Source organism: Rhodnius prolixus, unplaced genomic scaffold, assembly GCF_049639745.1.
Source record: "Rhodnius prolixus isolate KJV_2025 unplaced genomic scaffold, Rpr scaffold_12, whole genome shotgun sequence".
NCBI classification, from domain to species: Eukaryota; Metazoa; Arthropoda; class Insecta; order Hemiptera; family Reduviidae; genus Rhodnius; species Rhodnius prolixus.
Genome location: NW_027411635.1, coordinates 15,764,153 through 15,784,566, shown reverse-complemented (window position 1 = coordinate 15,784,566; position 20,414 = coordinate 15,764,153). Strand labels below are relative to the sequence as shown.

The 20,414-nt window shown below is 30.4% G+C and overlaps 1 protein-coding gene across 2 annotated transcripts in view; it reads left to right on the top strand.

Annotated features, from left to right (window-relative positions):
* The window catches only part of SP2353 (EGF like, fibronectin type III and laminin G domains protein pikachurin), a 55,499-nt gene extending 35,392 nt beyond the window's left edge, over positions 1-20,107 (top strand). For both annotated transcript variants that reach the window (XM_074143333.1, XM_074143334.1), the window contains exons 3-13: positions 604-849; positions 3,038-3,239; positions 4,311-4,455; positions 4,560-4,749; positions 5,828-5,964; positions 6,658-6,881; positions 7,086-7,314; positions 7,902-8,152; positions 8,302-8,535; positions 9,279-9,382; positions 9,708-20,107. In XM_074143333.1, coding sequence (XP_073999434.1) covers positions 604-849; positions 3,038-3,239; positions 4,311-4,455; positions 4,560-4,749; positions 5,828-5,964; positions 6,658-6,881; positions 7,086-7,314; positions 7,902-8,152; positions 8,302-8,535; positions 9,279-9,382; positions 9,708-9,859 — 2,114 coding nt within the window. In that variant the 3' untranslated portion in view covers positions 9,860-20,107. The remainder of the gene's footprint in view (positions 1-603; positions 850-3,037; positions 3,240-4,310; positions 4,456-4,559; positions 4,750-5,827; positions 5,965-6,657; positions 6,882-7,085; positions 7,315-7,901; positions 8,153-8,301; positions 8,536-9,278; positions 9,383-9,707) is intronic.
* The last annotated feature ends 307 nt before the right edge of the window (positions 20,108-20,414 follow it).

Here is a 20,414-nt window from a genome sequence, read left to right as displayed (position 1 = left end):
ACGCGTCCATTATTGCATACATCACATGATCGGTTGTTCTCCAATAAATTCACAGCTTGACTTTATTGTGTTTATTTAACTTTAAACCGGTAGATTACAAAATTCATGTACTGATGTCGAATCAACACTATAAAAATGGTGTGTCTAATACAATAACTATTTAAAATTAAAGTTTTGTAGATTAATAACACATAATAACCTCATTTACAAGAGAATTAAAGATATCAATCATTAGAGTTATCAAAATAAAATCTGCAAAAAAGTAGTGACTAGAAAGATATAGTTTTATTTCATAAAATAAAGAATATATAAATGTACATTTTTAAACCAATTCTAATTACAATAATATTATATTTAATCGGGTATGTACCTATTTCTTGGGTATGTGGAAGTTCATAAATATTGTAAAAATAAAATGAAAGAAGATAATTAGTATATACTACATAATTATATAATTAATTAGATAATTATAGATTTACTAGATGTTCGAAACTACCATGAATAGAACAATGAATACATTTTTTTTAATGGTGTAAATTTAAAGCCGTCAATCTTTGTTATTTAAATGTATATATATATATTTTATTGTTGTATTTCTATTAGAGTTGAATACAACACTTGACGGTCCTCTAGAAGAAAGTGGTGGCATTTTAGAGGAAGATGTCCTTTACCAGAAAGATGCCTGGTTCTCAGCATCCTTAGCAGAGAGCAGAGATACAAGTACTAAAAAATCGCCGGAAAGATTAGAAGAAGTGTTCACGACAAGGCATGCGGAAGTTGGATCGACCGTGCCACCAACTACCACAGATCACTGTCCATTGGGCACTTCTGGGCCCCATTGCCACACTGGTAACACTTTATTTTATTTTTCACTAGCTGTACCCGTTTACACGTTGCTGTGTTTGAACAAAAAGGCAGTTTTGATACCTCAAACATAATTTATTAATGATCAAATGTATACAATACATCGAAATGAAAATTAACAATAAAATTACCCCTACTTCAGAGTACAGTAGTGTCCTTGCAAAGGTAGCATTTCTACATAATGTGAAAAATTCAGTTAATGTTGTTGGCGGTGGTGACATTGCTCTTGCACGTACATTTTCTGATGTAAAATACACACGCTGTCCATTTTCAAGATGTACTGCTAAATGAACAACCGTTGAATATCGTTCATGAATGGAAAATGATATACAGGTAATACGCCATACAGCCTCATTGCTACTTATGAAGCGTCCCAGTTGATATTGGGTGACTACATCGTTAGATGCAGTTGTATTTTCCACTCCAAACACTGCCATATCGCTTCCTTTGTTCACATATTTGCAAATATATTTTATAGCTTTCACTGAATTGCAGTACCCAACATTTATGTGTGCGTTATACGTTTTTAGTAGGGTTTAAAAAAATGGGTCATTCACTGAAAATAAACTAAACTAAAAATGATTAAATACGTGTTTTTCATTTTTTCGAAATTTCCCGCCGTTTAAAAAAAAAGTGGGTGGAGCTTATAACTTTGGTCACCCTGTATATAGATTTTCTTTTACAGCCATGGCTTTTTAATTTAAATTTGAATCTTGTTTATATTTATTGCTTCTCTCTTACGAAGTTTTTTTTTTTTATTTTATTTTATTCTTTTAATGACTGGAAAAACTAATATATTGCCATAATGGTTTCTGTTGGCTTCAGTTTACCATTATTTATAAATAAACTCGGTTGCAAAGAAAGAGTAAAAAAGGGAAACCTTTGATGAGATGTAGATTTAATAAATTTTTTTTCTTTATGTTCTATCGTGATGCACCGCTATTTCCACAAATTTTGAGTTTTGTTCTTTGTTTTTTTGTTTTATGGGGATCAGAGAGAAAAATGAGACAATAAACTGTTTAAAAGTTTAATTAAACTCTAGTTGAAGAGCTGTTTACATTAAACATGCAAAACATGTACTGGTCTTTTGTCTCTTTGTATATTCTTTTCTTTTTATCATTTTTTTTCCTAAACGTTACATCTGTAAGGTTTATGTGAGGGATGATGTTGTTGTTTTTTTTTTAATAAAAAAGGCAGTAGTTGCTAATAATATATTGCGCACAAATGGTACTAAGAATTGCGCTAAAAGAAACGCTAGAGACTAATAATTGCTTGAAAGGTTTTGTTTAAAAGTAGACTTCTTTATTAAATTTAAATTTTGAGATATATTTTGTGTATTTTTCATTTTTCTGGAGGTACAGATTGAGATTTGACGAGTTCAATCCATTTCCAGCTACGAGACTCTGCGACTGTAAAAAAAAAAATCTCTATAATTAGTAGAGAAATTGATAGAATTCTACAAAACAAAAAAAATTTGAGAAATTTAAATTTGAATTCGGGAATCAATACTTCTTGTTACAAAAGCAGATATCTCATCGGTTACAGTACAAAAATTATTAATAATTTTCCTTTAACTTATTTAGTAGAGCGTGGATTTAATACAGACACAATTCTTTCAACAAAAAAGAAGCAGTTTGCAAACAGTTGAATGCGGCAACTTAAGATAACTGTTAGCAAAAATAGAGCCGGACATTCGCAGAATATCATGGCATCGAGTTCATCCTCCTAATAATTTATGTGCCAAGGACAATATATTTTATTTTTCCTTAATCTTTATTTTTATAGTTTCTCATTGTATTTAATTTTATCAAATAACTTAGTTATCTCATGTTCTCAGGTATCTTATTCGTAACAATATCTTTCAGATTGTTTGTGTGGCCTACTTAAATGTAGTATCTATATTTAGTTTTTCTTGTATGCTCATAAAAGGTAAATTTGCTGGGCGAGTATGTTTATTTATTTTTATTTTTTCGAAAAGGGGTCGGTAGCAAAATAAGTTTGGGGTATGTACGATTAGAGGTCTAGGCCAAAAACACTGGGCTTTTCCAAAATGAATTACCTAAAAAGCCATCTGTTGTCAAACTTTCAAGACAGTATCAAATTCTATTCATTCTTCTACACGGAGTAAAACGTTTTTTTTTTTTTTAATTTAAATAACTCTTTGTGGTTCTAGAAGTGGAAATACACAGTCCACGCTTCTCCGGAGGAGGTTGGCTAGCGTTCCCTGCTTTGAAAGCAGCCTATAAACATGTCCAATTGGAAATAGAATTTAGACCAGAAGTCTGGGATGGTATACTATTTTTAACAGGAGAGAGAGACGATCTAGCTGGAGATTTCATGGCGCTACTAATTCATCAAGGTTTCGTTGAGTTTAGGTAAATAATAATTTCGAAATCACTTAAAAACTGGTTTAAAAACTTCCAGCTGGTTTACTCCTACACCAATCGTAGCTTAAAATTAGTACTAAATGTTTAAGTTTACCATTAAATAAGAGACTAAATTGCTAAGGTTGTAACAAAACTGTGCGATATCTACGTAATTTTACATGAAATGATGAACTTTTACAAGGAATGATAAAAGGTTGGTCGAAAAGAAAACCAAGATCGTTTTCAATAAATTGAATAAAATCATTAATTTACTCGGGAAAAAAAATTAGGAGCAAGCAGTCAATCAATTCTTAAATTTATTTAAGTTGAATAATGATCCAATAGCTAGCACGCTACATTAGAAAGAAAGATAATTTTAATAACCAATGATAAATTAGAAGTGCTTACAAATAGATTTTTATACATGTTTTCGCTTCATACCTTTAATTTTAATAATACATTTTTTTTATTTCTTTTTCTTTTATCAGTTCTGAATAATGACAAAATCAATCAATGTCAAAACGGCTAATATTATTTTTTTTACCTTGTTTTGTGGTAGTTGATTACCATTACCACACAAGCAATATATATATATTTATTCAAGATCAATCAATAAATAGTAAAAATAAATAAAAAGAACTTTATTACATTCTTCAGAAAATTTATTCACGTATACATTTCCAGTTTGAATGTAATTTAATTAACACTTTAAAAACCGCTTGAACAGGCAATTCAGTTTTGGAAAATTATTTAGGCACTTATAAGAAAAAAAAAAATGCTGTGAACATCAGACGATTTTGAGGAAAATTAATTTTTACCACCTACAATCGGCATGTTGGATGTACAGATGTGTATTACAGTCCTATATACGTTTTGACATCACCTATATTTGTTAAAAGTTAGCTATAAATATGGTGGCTGTAGCTTAAAGAAGAAATCATTCACTAACATGTTATTTTCAAATGAAGTGCAAATATTTGATGAACCTCAGTATATTAGGGAAGAAATATTGTTCTACGATGATTAAAAAATAAATAAATGATTTGATTAGTAAGACTATATTATTATTCAAATTTTCAGATTTGATTGCGGTTCAGGTGTTGGTGTTGTTAGGTCTCTTGAGACAGTAATACTGAATCAATGGAATCGAATTACATTATATAGACATAGATGGGATGCATGGATTCAACTTAATTCAGGCAAACATGTTCAAGGAAGATCGAAGGTAATAAACATATTTTATTAATGTGGATATATACTTTAGATTTATAGCTAAGTTAATATTATTCTGGTGTAACAATAATTTGATTTTTAAACATATGTGTTTAGGGTCTATTCTCTCGCATGACGTTCAGGGAACCTGTTTTTATTGGTGGCCGAGGAAACACGTCTGGCTTACAGGACAAGTTGCCTACAGACCACGGTTTTAAAGGATGTATAAGGCATTTGCAGATTAATGACTACTTATATAAATTTGCTCCGGTGCCTAAAGGAGATGCTGTGAAAGGTTTTGACATAGGTACACTTTTCCTAAATAATTTCGTAAACTTTTTTAATGAATCAAAGACATTTGTTTAAGGGTCAGCAGCTGGATTCGAACCCAGGATCTCTACGTGGGAATCCAGTTCGTTAACCACTTAGCTAATCTGTTCCCTTATTATTATTTTTCTAACAGTAAGAATAAAATCCCACGCTGTCCAAGGCTTCTTCAGGGTCCATATAGTTTCCACTAAATAAAACAGCAACTCAAACTGACTTGACTTGATCCAACTAATTATTCACAGCAGTCCAAACAAATTGCACAATAATCTTAAGGGAATGTATAAGCTCTTAACCATTAGCCAACAATATTTACAGCACGACAGTCACAACTACCACATTGCTCCTCTTTTTGTAATAATTGGTAGATAGAAGCGTCTTTCCTGTGACTCTGAGAAAATCAAGGCTTTCGTGCGCGATGTGTGACATTTGTCTGGTGGCCCAGGAGGATCGCTGTCAGGCATTGGAGAAACAGGTTGTCTGGTGATAGATGTGTGCCCGACAAGCTTAAGTCTACCATTGTGACTACTCACCTCAAAGCACTTGACTTTGTCTGATACAGCCCTTCTAGGGCCGTCATAAACAGGCTTTTATTTGGCCTAGTTTCTTCGCTATTCAGTCATAAAGTTTGAACATTGAACTGACTTAAGTTCTTTTATCCGTTACACATGTACACTTTATCCTAATACATTCTCACTATTAAATATACATATGTCGATAAATTTAAACTGTGAACGAACTTCTAACTAAATACAAATACATTCGTACTGACATTCGTAGATTAGAGTGGAATACTTGATATTTTTCAATGTCATAGGTGTCGTCTTATTAAATTGAATTCCAAGCAATTTAGCTAGATTACTGAAAATTGGGCACACTGCTTACCAAGAACCGCTAAAAGACTTTAAGGGCATTCAAAACGTTAAATTAAAGAGTGAGATAGCCTAGGGACATCGTAAAATTAGTCAATAACTGTCAACAACAGTATGTTAAAAATTATTTTGTTTCAACTGCTTTGTAATGGAAGTATTTATATTATTATTTGTAATGGAATGAAGAGGAGTGTGCAGCTGACCGCTGCAGTAAAGTTCCTTGCCAACATGGTGGAAAGTGCCTCACATCAGCCGATTCAGCTGTTTGCCTCTGTCCACTAGGTTTTACTGGCGATCTCTGTGAGACCAGACTGGATTTACAGGTAAGATATATTTCAGTTTCTAAAATAAACTAGTAATGGAAAATATGGTTAGGTCCACAAATCAAAGGAGAGTTTTGTTTGAATTATTTAAATGTTTTCTCTTATTGAGAAATTATCTTCTTACTTCATGAATATCTTGTTTGCATCCATAAACGTATTGTTACAAATCATTCAGCTACATCATCGCTTAATAAATCGCTTAATCGTTTCGTGGCAATAGTTAAAAGAAATACATTTCAACTAATCCAGATCAAAACACAGAAGACTCGGATAAAACTCACCTTTTTTAGAGATGTAGAATACAAATTAGAAGATTTAGTAAAAGTAGAATGTTCGAAAGGTACTGATATTCAAAACTGATCAGGATCAACAAACTATAAACTAATCGTTAAACATGGACTGTTTTGTCAACAATTACTGTTTTCCTGATTTGGGATGACAACTAGCTTTGTAAAAAAGTCTCTGAAGGAAGTAAAATTTTCTTTGATTCCAAGTGTAGTGATGAAAAGATTTGATTTCACATCAAACACTTTGAGTCTGTTCAATACGTCATCGTTTAAAAAATGAAGATTCAAAATATTTAAGTTTTATTCAATTAAATTAAACTGCTTTTTAATTCAAATTAAATCTCTTCCATTCACATCAAGAAATTATTGTAATTATTATTAAATCAAATCGAAAATTTTGTCATAGGTACCCGCATTCAACGGATCTAGTTATTTGAGATACCCTGGTTTAGGTTCTTCAGCATTGTCATGGTTAGATCTTGTGATAGTCCTTAAGCCAGAGGATCAAAGTGGAATCATATTGTATAATGGACATCGAGCGGATGGTATGGGAGATTTCGTGGCACTTTACTTCTCTGATGGGCATCTGGAATTTGCCTTTGATCTTGGAACTGGTCACGCTACTATTAGGTATAATTGAATTTTGTAGTTAACATTATTAATAATAACAGAGAGAATTTATTGCTTTTATATATACAATAATATAACGAAGATATATCCCCAAAATTCTTATGGACGGAATTACTTCGTTGAATTTATTTTTTCCAATTTTGTAGTTTAAAAATTGCCGAAAGATTTTCATACCAGATATTTGTTTTTGTTTCAATTTTTTAGAAGCAGTGAACCATTGAGCATGGGTGAATGGCACGAAGTGAGAATATCTCGTACAGGACGCTTGGCCGTACTCCAGGTTGATACAAATCCATCGTCGCAAATTCTATCACCTGGAGCATTTACCCAGCTGTATCTTCCATTAAATTTGTACATAGGAGGCGTGCCTAATATGGATATGGTTTCACCTAAAGTTAATATCAGAACGTCTTTTGTCGGCTGCATTCAAAAGGTTTAGTCGATTTTTTGCTCAGTGTTATTTTTGTTTAGAGTTAGGTCTAACAAGAAAAAAAAGAAATGTTTTAGTCGAAAAAATGTTGCTGGATTTTTATCATAATCTCGGAACCATTTTAAGAAAACTCTACACTGACATAATAGTTCTATAACACAGTAGTTTGCAGAACATTAGGGCAGTTAACTTATAATGAGAATGATTTGAAAAGTTAAATTCAAATGCTCCCTAAATTTATAATAGTATTTTTATTTTTTTTAAAGTAGATTAAACATTACTCTTTGAAATATAGTCCTTATTCACTTCCACTTGCATTCAACATTCTGCTAGCAATACCATTTTAGTCACTTACAACAATGTAAGTCATTATGTAGTCAATCACAACGGGCTATTTAATAACTCATTAAAGGAAATAAATTGGATTTCGTATTAGAAAACGATAATACCTCAATAAATACAAAGCCAAATTAATTAAAAAAACATCAGTTGGCGTGACTTAGTTCAAGCTTATATCATTACTGTACCTTTATTACTTTTCTCTTTAAAAAAAACCGTGTATAATTAATTTTTCTATAATTTCTTAATAGATAACAATCAACAATAGGCCGCTTCAGATTCTAGCTGAAGCGTTAGCAGGTGTAAATGTAAACAACTGTCCACATCCTTGCGTCGCAAAACCTTGTGGCGATGTAGCACATTGCGTTCCTCATTATGATGCATATAAATGTGTTTGTGATAAGCATTGTGAGGAGACTAATGATATGCAAACATCAGGTCGCCTTGCATCCTTTTCTGGCAATACTTATTTACATTATACAGACCCCGACATACTTAGTAGGTAAGCTAATGTTTTATATAAACTTATGTAATTAGTGCTACCATAAAGTGGTGTCACAACTTAAAAAGCTGGTTGAAATACGGCTAAACTTTTATTAGGCAATCAAAAGTAACTTCCACCAGCAAAAACTTTATTTATTCCTTTTACAGGATTTTAGGGAATAAACTAAGCATAAATCTAAGATTGCGAACAAACGAACCAGAAGGTATGATCTTGTGGACTGGTCGTAATGATGTGAAGCTAACTTCAAGCGATTTTCTAGCCGTAGGACTTAAAGATGGTTACCTGCACCTTAGATATAATTTGGGAAGTGGTGAATCATTAATTATATTCAACGAAACAAGAGTAGACGACAACAATTGGCATCAGATTAAAGCTACTAGGTTATCATATAAAACATTATCTCTAATATTTATTATACAATTAAATTTAACGAACAGGTTTTAGGTATTCATAATTAATGAACTTTTACCTGTTGTATGTTAGCATTTGGTGCGGATTAGATTGCACCACTGCAGTGCAATGCATTTAAATTATTTAACTCTCACCATTAGAACACCATATTTTAATTGTTTACGAGATAAACTTAGGAGTCTAGAGCGCAGGTTAAAGCTTTAAGTTTTTTCTAAGACTGAATGCTCATCATACAGACTTCATACACAATGCATGCGTTGTGTTTCCTTCTCTTCCAAAAAAATTCTACACAGGCTTTCCATGGCCAGGCTGATGCCAATGTATGTGCTTTTTTTAGTCTGCAGTGGTAATTATGGAGGCTTGCAATGTTCCAAACACTGCGTCTTATTTTGCATCCTTTTTTTTTTTTTATGCCTCATTTATATGGCTCACAAAATGTTTTCGTTTTTTACATCCCCCTCTCACCAGGCGATTTCGCGCCTCTTTAATTTTAAGCCCAGAATTCCCACGCACTCATTTAAAGAAAAATGATAATTGGATGCGAGAGATACGATAGTAAAATGTCTGGAAAAATATCAATGTGCCCCTAGATACATACAGTGCTGGTTACGAATAATAGTTTTAACTCAAACATAGTTGTTTTTAAAACCAGCCATTAATTTGTAAAATCTGGTAAAATATTGAATTATTTCATGGATATGTCTAAATATAGGAACGAACAAGAAGGCTCTATTACTGTGGACCAAGGAAAAACTGTATCAAACAGATCTCCTGGCAAACTAAAACAACTAAACACAGATACAGGCCTGTACATAGGTAAGTCCTTTATCTAAATCTAAATCAATAAAGATTTTTAAGTAAACCAATAGATGTTAACGTGATTTATATTTTGAAAAATCATTGATAAAATTGAAGAGAAGTTTACTGACAGGTTGCTACTAGTTAAATCAATCACTGATGTCCGTAACAAATATTTTGTGGCGTACAGTGGAAACCTGCTATCCGATTATAAGTTTGATAATTACTTATAAATAATAAAAAATAAATAAATAATATCAAACAAAACTATCACACTTTATTGCAGGAAACCCCAGAAGACCTTCAACCATCTTTCTTATATTTATGATTTATTCTTTTATAGGTGGCATGGAAGGAATGGAAATTGGAACTCACTACAAATATCGCAGAGCTTTCTCCGGCTGCGTATCTGAACTAATACTCAATACCGATTATCGTGTAAAGCTGGCATGGTCGTCAGATGCTGTAACTCATTGTGGCGATATACCACCCTAGATACACTTTTTTAAAAAACTAATTAAACCAAGGAGAAAAAAAATAGAAATCCTGTTTCACATTGAACTGAATATATGTATGTGTATTATATGCATATATATGTAAAGGAAAAGACTTAAACTGCTCGTGAATTAGGTGTTCAGTTTTAATAAATTAATTTGTATTTCTGCCAATTTGTTTGGCACTAGCCACTTCAGTTGCTTTGTTAAGTACTTGAAGTTGTATAATAAAATACGTGCACCTTACTAATATTTTTTAAAAAGTGTATTATTGATTAGTTGGGGGGGAAGATGTTTAAACAACATCTAAGAAACTAAAAAAACTGGCCATTTTGAATCCATCAAATTTACTATTACAGCCTAATTGTCCCATTTATAATACTAAAAGGATATAATGTTTTTTTTTTTCGTACGATCTGGTCAGAATTATTTTTATATTTTATAAAAACAAAACTAAAAAGAGTGAGTTAATTCCAAAAACTTGAAAGAGCAATTTATTTTCAAAATAAATTGTTTACTTTCAACTAATTTGTTCCAAATTTTAGCTTAAATAATACCAATTTTTTACTTATAGTAATATTTAGGATTAACAAAACAACCAAAGAAATATTATATTAAAAAAAAAAGAAATTTCATTAACTGAAATTCCTTTCTTGGTTGGTGTGATTTGCAAGCGACATTGATTTAATACTCTCTTTTTTGTACAACTATTTGTACAAAGCAAAAAGAAAAAGGATAATGAGTTACCCTACATTAAACTTAATATCAAATTATTTTAAATTCAATTAGAGATGGCTTTATATTTAATTTTGTGTGGATGTGAAATTAAAAGAATATTTCAGTATGTAAACTTGAATACATCCTTTTATTTTTAAAAAAAAAACACGATTAATCTGGTGAAAAATACTCATAAAACTTTCTCTTGCTATAGTAATATAATTCTAATTTATTAGTTTTCATTAAAAACAAAAAAAAAGTAAAATTGAACATAATTGTACATAGGAGGTAAGAATTATAGTTACAAGTTTCTTCGCTAAGATCTCATTATTAAAACTACATTGCTTTGTGGGGATGTAGTCCATATTCCCTTCAACGGCTTAATCAGAATTAAATCGTACTTCACTGATTCCTCACAACTGCCCAAAAATAATTATTCTAGAAAAATGAATTAAATAAAAATTCTGTGCTGTTTGTCTCAAGTTTAAAAAGAAAAACAAAAAGAAAAGAAAAATTGTTTTTCCGATCTCAAACAATCTATTCTAACAATTCGCACTTTCTATTAACCGATTTTCATTATTCTTAAGTACTCTGATTATTCTTTAAATATCTCTTAAAATTATATATGCAAGATTGTTCTTAACGGGCCTTTACGCAATGTACTCTAATAGCATCCGAAAATCAATTTATCCGGGAAAATTTTCGCAAAAAAAGAAGAGCACTTGGGTACATTACTTATTATGCGTAAATACGAGGTTTTAAAGTATATCAGGAAATATAGTTTCTGATTCTCACCATACAGGTTGTGCTCTGAAACAGAGGACTTGAAAAATAGTCGGAGGCAATAAATTTGCATTTTCATAATACCCTACAGGAATGATAAACCGTAAAATATGTAAACCGGTACTGATGGCATGAGCCTAAAGTCATCCCTCCTCAGATTCACCTCTAACATATGTAGCTTTTATGGTAAAATATTTCGAACAAAAGTTTTAGGTTTGTTATTATTATGTATCCATAAAAGTTGAAAAAAAATCATTAGAACCGTTTTCGGGAGAATTAAAAATAAAAAATAGCAACCTCCGATTAGTGGATTCTTAGTAATATATTGTTTCAAATAATATTACGCTGATTGATGACATTTGTGTGCTTAACAAACCATATTCATTTATAATTTGTACCTCTTACTTCCAGTAAGAGAAAGTTAAAATGAATTCCCAGAAGAATAATTATCAACTAATATTATTTAACTATCAAACACTTGAATTTTTATGAGCGCCATCTCTTGAATTCTTGAGTTCCGTCAATTAAATTAATTCAAAATTCTAATTAAAAATCTGTTTTTTGTTCGCCAAAACGTAACAGAAGGTAAGAAAAACGATAAATTAATAAAAGACGTATTATAAGCGATCCTTTTTTTAGTTTTTTCTTTGTTTTTTTTTTTTAACTTGCATCCCTTTCTATAGCTAGTCTTCAAATGTGCCTTTTTCCATGTTACAATTTTATCCTTTATGTTTATTTGCTCAATCTTGTTTGTTTCTGTCATTTTTGAAAACAGAGAGCAATACTAATGAGCTGTTAAATCACTAACTCATAGCTTAACCCTTACACTTTTCCCTACCAGGTACACATACAAAATCCAATTCGCCAGTATGGTCAGTTTATCAAATCTAATTTTGATTTCTAAAAATTAAAATAATGTGAAACCCTAAAGAATAATAGGAAAAGTTGGCGGCTCTCTTTTTCAGAAAATCTATTAACCTGTACTTTTTAATCATGTTGTGGTTACTATTAAAATACCCTCTTATAATGGTTTATTCGTTCCTAAACTGCAGCTTACTTGTCTACTTTTACTCATTTGTTCGTTTCCTTTTTTTTTATTCAATGTAAAGCAACTTAATTTGAAACATATTAGTGTGGTTATCAATGCTTGAATTGGAAAATTATTACTACAGGACCAGACTGGTATTTTCAGCAAATCTATTGACAAATATTTTTTAGTCATGTTATGGTTACCATGAAAATACCCTCATATAATGGTTTATACTTTAAAACTGAGATTACTGCCTTAAACACTTGTTTTTATCTGGTGTGAATCAAACTAGGAATACCGCTAGTAAAATAATGAAGAAGAAACCCAGATTATGGGATTAATGGGTATCCGATTGCTATAGTTTGATGAAGTAAGGTGGAATATTCATAATCTTCGAAGGTTGTAACTTCTTCCTGATTCCCAAGCATTGGCGGAAAAAAGTAGTAGAGGAATACCAAAGGAAGCCGCTTAGTGATGGGGAAACTCCTTCAAACAGTTACACGTCAAATTATTGAGAACTTTTAAGCTAAAATATGTCATTTTTCAACTTAAGGGTATAGTCAATAGTTTCATTGAAATATAATTATTATCCATGTACAAGAATTCTGTTTTCAACATCAGGACTTAGTTAGTAAATCACATTACAAAGTGAGTGTACTTTGTAACGTGTATTAAAGTCTTATTAACTTAAGATAAATCTATGTTCCAACTTCAATTTTTCATTTATTCGATTCCATCTCTTGTGAGTAATTCTTTAAAATACCCTTGGGAAAAAATAACTTAAGAGACTACCATATTTGTTGTGAATCAATGCATGATTTTTTTAAAAACATGCGCATAATCACATTTATAAATTTATCATTCTCCTCTACAAAATGTTTTGGCCTTTACTTAAAGTTTTAGGCAGATTACTAATTCACAAGTTTGACATAAATTTTTTAACTTCATACGTACATATAATTCCATGAATCAAAAAAGATTTTGTAACTTTTGCCATAAGTTAATTCCGATTCAATTCAAGCACTGGTTATTAATAAGTTTGCTTTAAAAGGTTCAAATTTCTTGTAAGTTTCCTGAAAATATAGTCACTCACCAATAAATCTAATATTTTTCTACTAAATTATTGCTTTTTTAAGCAAAAAATCTGGGCATTTTTTACTTTAATAAGGATAATTACTATAATAACAATTAAAAAATATATAGATATTAAATTAATATTACTTTACTTCGATGAAACGGTTAAACAATACAAACTTTCTTGGAATGTTTTATTAGTGACATATGTTAATTTAAAATTGCCTATTTAGTAAATAAATGTTATAAAAATATATCATTGCTTTATTTGTTACTGTAATTCATTGACTAGGTTGTTACAAAAGTTATTTTGTGCATGATAAGTAGTAAATATTCCTTCTTCTAAAATATAATCAAAACTCTCACATTTTGTGAGAACATCAGCCGTGGACAGTGGAAAAACTAAAATAGATTGGATAATATCGAACTTGAGGCAGTCTGAGACGAAACGCACTTGTGCTATTTTTGTTAATTTCAGCTTAGTGAAATGTGATTCGGTGGGCAAAAGTTTTATCTTTCTATAAGCTTTCTTACGTTTAATTAAAACTGGCTGACAACTTGCTTCTGAAGTTTAGTACGGCTGTATAGACCTAAATACAAAAAAAATCCTTCAAATTTCCATCTTAAGATTATGTGACTGTTTTCTCTTAGTAAAACTCTATGATAACTTTGTGTATTTTGACGACCAACCGCTTGTGCAGAAAATTTGGACTTTTAATTATTTTTATAATTCTTTTTTCTCTTTAATCGGATATATGTAGAGATTTTGAAGCAAATGTTTATATGCATCGAAATGCTGTTAGCGTTTTAACAATCCATCAATATCTTCATCTTAACTCTTGGATATTTACTTCATTCCTGATAAAAATAGGAATTTCTAGTTATAAATAAATCTTGAACGGTAGCAAACGAATTTTCCAACATTCGGATAATTCTTCATTGGCAGCTGAAGATCAAAACTGACCTTGTAAATTTGAATATTTTATTTTATTAGGTCCTTTTATAAATAATTTTCAATAAAAGCCAGTGGGGCAGATAATTAATTATACCTCTATCATAACTTCTTAAAATTGATATTTTTCTGTCAAACTTTAAAACTGAAACGCTGCTTTATTTCAATGCTTCACTCACTTTGCTTCCAATAAACAAATTTCTTCCTCATTCTAGTAATGCCTCAAAAAAGTGCGAACCATATTTTTTTTTTTTTTTACATATTACAAAACAGCAAAAAGGTTTGGATGCATGATTTTGAATAAACGATTTAGGCAAAGCAAATACAGGATACAAAAGCCTTGAGATAAAACATACGCCTAGACAAACCAAAAAATAGAATTATCAAGAATTTAAAAGTCCAGCATTATTTTAATGTTCAACAACTTTTATTTCAACCTAGTATGTCAATGTCGATTTATTTTAATAAGCCAATGTATTTTAATACTTCTCTATATAGAAGAATACAGTTTAAAAATTCTCTCACCAATGTTTTGTAGAATTATATAAAACATTACTAAGTAATTGTTGTAAATGAGTCTTTCAGATAAAATTTATTGTTTTGTTTTAAATTCTTTAATTTCTAAACAGTTACGAAGTTTACAAATTTTACTGCTGGTGTATAAAACTTGTGTACTCATTAGTGAAGATTTAGGTTTATTAAATAAGTATGATTGTAAAAATATCTTTTTAGCCTCATTAACTTTTTGGAAGTTTTTGGGGAGGGGGTAGGCTTACAATTTATTATTATTTGTTTTTAAAAAAAATCAAACTTCAGTCAGGAAATGGGATAAATTAATCCTCATCGTGTCTGTTTTCGTTTACCCATCACGATCTAGTCTAGTCAGTTGAATATACTAGAGCCAATTAAAACTTATCAGGTTCACTAAAATTCAAAAAATACTTAACACTCTACTTTTTTAGATTTTGCCACTACCGGCCCGCCCTTAAAAGGAGGAAAGGTGTAGAAGAAAATCTTTTTCTAGCCCTTCCTTTAGCACCCTTCTGATGACAAAAGGCAGATTCAGGAGACTAATATGAGAAAAAGAAGATATTTCTCCCATAAAAGTACCAAAAACTAATGTACTGTTCCATTGTGAATGAAGATCGGGGCACAGGCGAGTTCAAATCAGCTGCGTTCAACCCTGTGGAATGTACAGGTACATTCCACACCTTTATTTCTTCAACCTTGCGAAGGAGTTTCGATATTCTCACAGCACTTTGAAAGCAACCTCGAAGGTTTCCTAGTTTTTGTCTCCTTATTGCTTTAATCTGCCTTAAAGATATTTTTAGCAAATAATCACTATCTCAACGATAATTGTCATTTATGTCAAAAAACAAGTATATTAAAAAATAAAGGCCACTCCTGTATGTTAACAATTTAATATCTTAAAATGTAGAGTAATTTCTTTTTAAATCTTCAGGCACCTAGCCTAAACTGAAAGTTTTATTTTGTACATTACCATTAGGTAATATATTACTTTATTTATAACGGACGAATAATATGAGCCACTTAAGCCACATGTAAGGTTTCTTTGTACAGAGACTGAGTTGTTCCAAAAAAAATGATTAAATTTTCAATAATACTTGTATCATGTTACAGTAAGAGTTTGTATTAAATAAACAGCGAGACTTAAACAAATTCGAATTAATATCGTAATGGCATAAAAAAGGAATAGGATAAAGAAATGCAGTTGCATGCCCACCACTCTTTCACTAATGAGACAAAATATGACTAGAAAAAGATAAGAAAAAGATTAGTTATTATCTGTAATGACAATTATTTTACTTCTTTCATTAGCAATCCTTTTGATATCACTCTTATTTTCAGTATTCTATAGCAGTTGTTTACAAATTCAACAAACTTCCTTAGCCCTTTGAAGAACGTAACTAATTTTTTAATAAATTATAGTATAGACAAACTTATCTGGTGTAACAATTTCAACCAAAACCTTAATATTACAGTTATTTTGTGTAAAACACTTCTTTTTTTTAAAGTTGTGACTGCACTAGATATCCATTGTTAGTGACAACATACAAGACATGCTGATGGAAAAGTATAGTAACTCCTATTTACATATATAAATATGTTTCTAGACTGAAGTGCGTCCTGTTATGGAATATTTCTGTTAACATGCAGCAATACGAATGTTTGGTTAGTTTTATGGTGAAAGATTGCTGTTAATTTTTAGAACTTCGCACAATAGATAGGAATATATTCGAGTGAAAAAAAAGAGGTGCAACTTTGAGGTATTGCCTTTAGTTAAAATCGATTAGCTCTCTGGATTCCTATTTCTTGCGAATGAATTTGAATGATTAATGCACATTGAAAGAGGTCTCGAAACGTTATACGAAATAATCTTAACTTCGGTCTGGACCTTCTGCGTTTACTCTCTATGTCTATGCACATATAACAGTGCAATCCTTGGTCTTTTGCTGCAATGTGATAAAATGCGGCAATATACAGGGGACTTCTTTCTGATTCCAACAAGACCGCCTCAGCACCATCTTGGAGTGATAAACTCATCGAAATATTTATAAAAAGACTGAGGCATTACTTTTCACCAAAAATAAAAAGATAAAGGTAAAAATCATGATTTATTTTTATATTTTTTTCTTGCTTAAATTGAAAGGGTTTGCTATCTAATTTCTTTCTATTGTCTCATCAAAAATAATGACTACATAAAATTTACTTTTCCTCAAAATATTGGTGTTAAATGAAACGAAAAAAGAAAGAAATTTAGAGAAATTTATTAAATGGATCTCTCTCTTTTTTATTTATTTTTTATCCGAGAGAATTTCAATGAACAATAAAGGCAAAGAGATTAAATAATGTCTCAGGATATTGTCTTAAAATTGTAAATCTGCATTGTAGATTCCTAAGTATCCATGTTTGTGGTACCAAAATTGTCTTCCTTTGCTAAAAAATTTTATATAAATAAAAATAAAATCTACGTATGTTTTATGAAAGAAAAAACAATAACTTTGGGGCCACAGTAAAATTCATACGAGATTACTTTATAATATTTGCTTAGCCAGAAAATTTCAACATCATTTGCTTTTTATTTTGTTCTCAGTTTTAACTTTTAAAAAAGTTAGCTAAATTATATTAATGGTTAAAACAAAATAAAGATTGGTAATCCATAGAAGAAATTTTACTTTCTCCAGGGAAGATAATAAAACGATGTTTTCAATCTTTTTAAATGTTTTGCTTATACTAATCCAGTTAACTTTTTTCATCTTAAATTTATTTGTACAAGTTTCTTTAGCCTAATTGAAGTAAACAAATTTCTTTCTTGTTTTCTGAAAAAATACTCAAAACTAAAAACAAAAATTGAATATGTAAAAAAAACTAAATATCAAATTTGTTTACCTATTGCCTATTTATTGAAAATTATGACATATCATTGTTTTTAACCTATTAAAATAAACTTCTTTAACACTCCACAAAATCTGAGAAATTAATACTTTAAATTTTGCACTAATATTCTCGGATGTAAATTTTTCAATGCTATATACATATATAAATTGTCCGTAATATTGATTTGTTATTTTCTTGTTTCTTAAATTCCATTTTTCATCGTTATTATTTATTTATTTTTCTAGAGTGCCTAGATTTGTAATAACTTAATGTATATAATAGACGACCATCTCACCCTGATTGTTCATAGTCAAATTAATTTTTAAAAAACATAAACAAAAATACTAATAACTATAACAACATATTAATCATTGAGTGATTTTTTTAAACGTTGTAAATAAAAAAAATGTATGAAAACAAAATTACTGCGTATTTTTTTCATCTTATTTGCCTTAAATTTAAAGGTAAAATATGAACCGTGATTATATTTTAATTTTTTTTTTACTATTTTAGTTTTATTTGAAAACATATAAAAGATATTTATGTAATTATACTAAAAATAATTAAAGAATTTTCGTTTTATTGAAGTTGTAAGCGGTGAATCTTTCATAATTCATATAATATTGTAATTCCCAATTTTTACACATTTCAAGAATTTGAGTTGGACGAGTGTACAGTTTTTTTTTTTTTTGCATGGGTGTAAAATATTAAAACTACCGTATTGAGTGTACAAAGTTACAAAGTAAATACGCAGTGGTGGATCATTTATGAAAGTAAATAAAAAGAAAGATATGAAGACAATTAACATTTCTTGTTGTTTACTTAGAAAATAACTGAACAAGTTTTGAAGGGCTGATCGCAATTTTGATATGTTATGAGACTTCTTTCAACTGTATGAAAACCTACTCCACAGTTTATTGTGTTTTCTTTTTATTTTTTTAACTAAGCTATTTAGGCATCTTTTTTAGACACCTTCTCCGGTCATTTTCATTTGGTTAAAATTACGAGTCGGGAGAGAAGCTTCAGGGTACAGTTTGAAGGCATCAGTTTTATTCTTCGAATAACTGAACGCTCTGCCAAGCAAGTCCTTCACAAGGGCACAAAATTGGATGATTTGTTTCTTCCTTAATGGTCGAACGGTATGTGGTTCAGTGAATGTGTGAGGGAGTAACGGACATTTTTGGCGAGTTGGAAATGGTTACCAAGCCTCTGTGATTTCCAAAGAAATGATAACATCTGGTTGGCTTAGAAAGACTCCAAAAAAATTGTACTCCGAGCTCATTGGAATTTAAAACTATGATGAGGAACTTCTGAATCCAGAAGGAGCAGATGTCTATGATATTCCATGTTGCAGAAAATTCTGGAGAGACTCTGCTGTTGGCAATTTTCTGGACACAAATCTTTCTAGCTTCCCGGAATGGATACTTGATAGCATTAATCTTGTAGGTTTTTCCTGTTGAATCCTGTTTTTCTCCCTCATGTCCATTTCCAATACCATGGGTCTCTCGAGCAGTGATCTTTTCAGAATTCAGGTTCTTCACCGTACAATATATGATAAGATTACTAATCTTAAAATCAAAAAAATATAACGGCCAACCTTTCAGGAGATATAATTTTCTTTATCATTAAGAATTAAGGAAGAATAAGTCCTTCGCGATCAGCTCCAAAAAAGTTACATGTATCTATAAAAATATTAATTAAATACTAACGGTGGACCTTCCTCTTTTCTATGCTATAAAGCCCTTATTTTTCATCTTTTAGCCTTTTTAATAAGAATTGACCGAAATATTTATTTTATTGTGTGACAATCCTTGCAATCAGTTCTAAGAGATTCTTGTAAGTTGCACGCTTCATGTTTTTCAAATATTTAACTAATTTTGGGCCGTTAAATAATGAATTATATGAGGCGTTCATTGAAGTATAAATAATGTACTATAAAACATTAATATACATATGTTTAAACGTATAATACCATATAGAGGGTATTTAATACAACATAAAAACTATACATTTATGTATATAACCTGAGCATTTATTCCTTTCTTTTTTGTTTTTGTATTAAAATGTATAAAACAAAAGTATATATATATAAAACTTAGATATACGAAAACTCAATAAATGCAAGGGAAAAGTGCTGATTTACTTTCCTTGCTGTCATTATAGCAGAAAAGAAATTTTCCAAAAATGAAATTCGCTTGAAACATATCACCTGGTGTACAGTATATCTAACTTAGTTTTATATGTAACTGTGTATAAATTTGAGCATTATAATAAATGTTGATGTGTTAGACTTATTTCTATTTCACTTCCCAGCTTGTATTATTAGTTGCTATATTTTTGAATTTTTCCTTATTATCCACAGATGGTTGCAGAAAGTATGCGCATTTGCTTCTACCTTTTGCTTATCTTTATTATTACAGTCAAACCCCTTTCTACCTACCACTAGGATAATCTTTTTGCAGCATGGGTCCACAATTTTTAGTTTCCTTTATTCATTCTATTCAGGGGACGTATTCTTGGAACGGTCCTCACTGCTAAGCTGCGGAAGAAGCCATCATTATCCTATCTTCTCTGTATTTATTTCAAATAAATCAAATATAT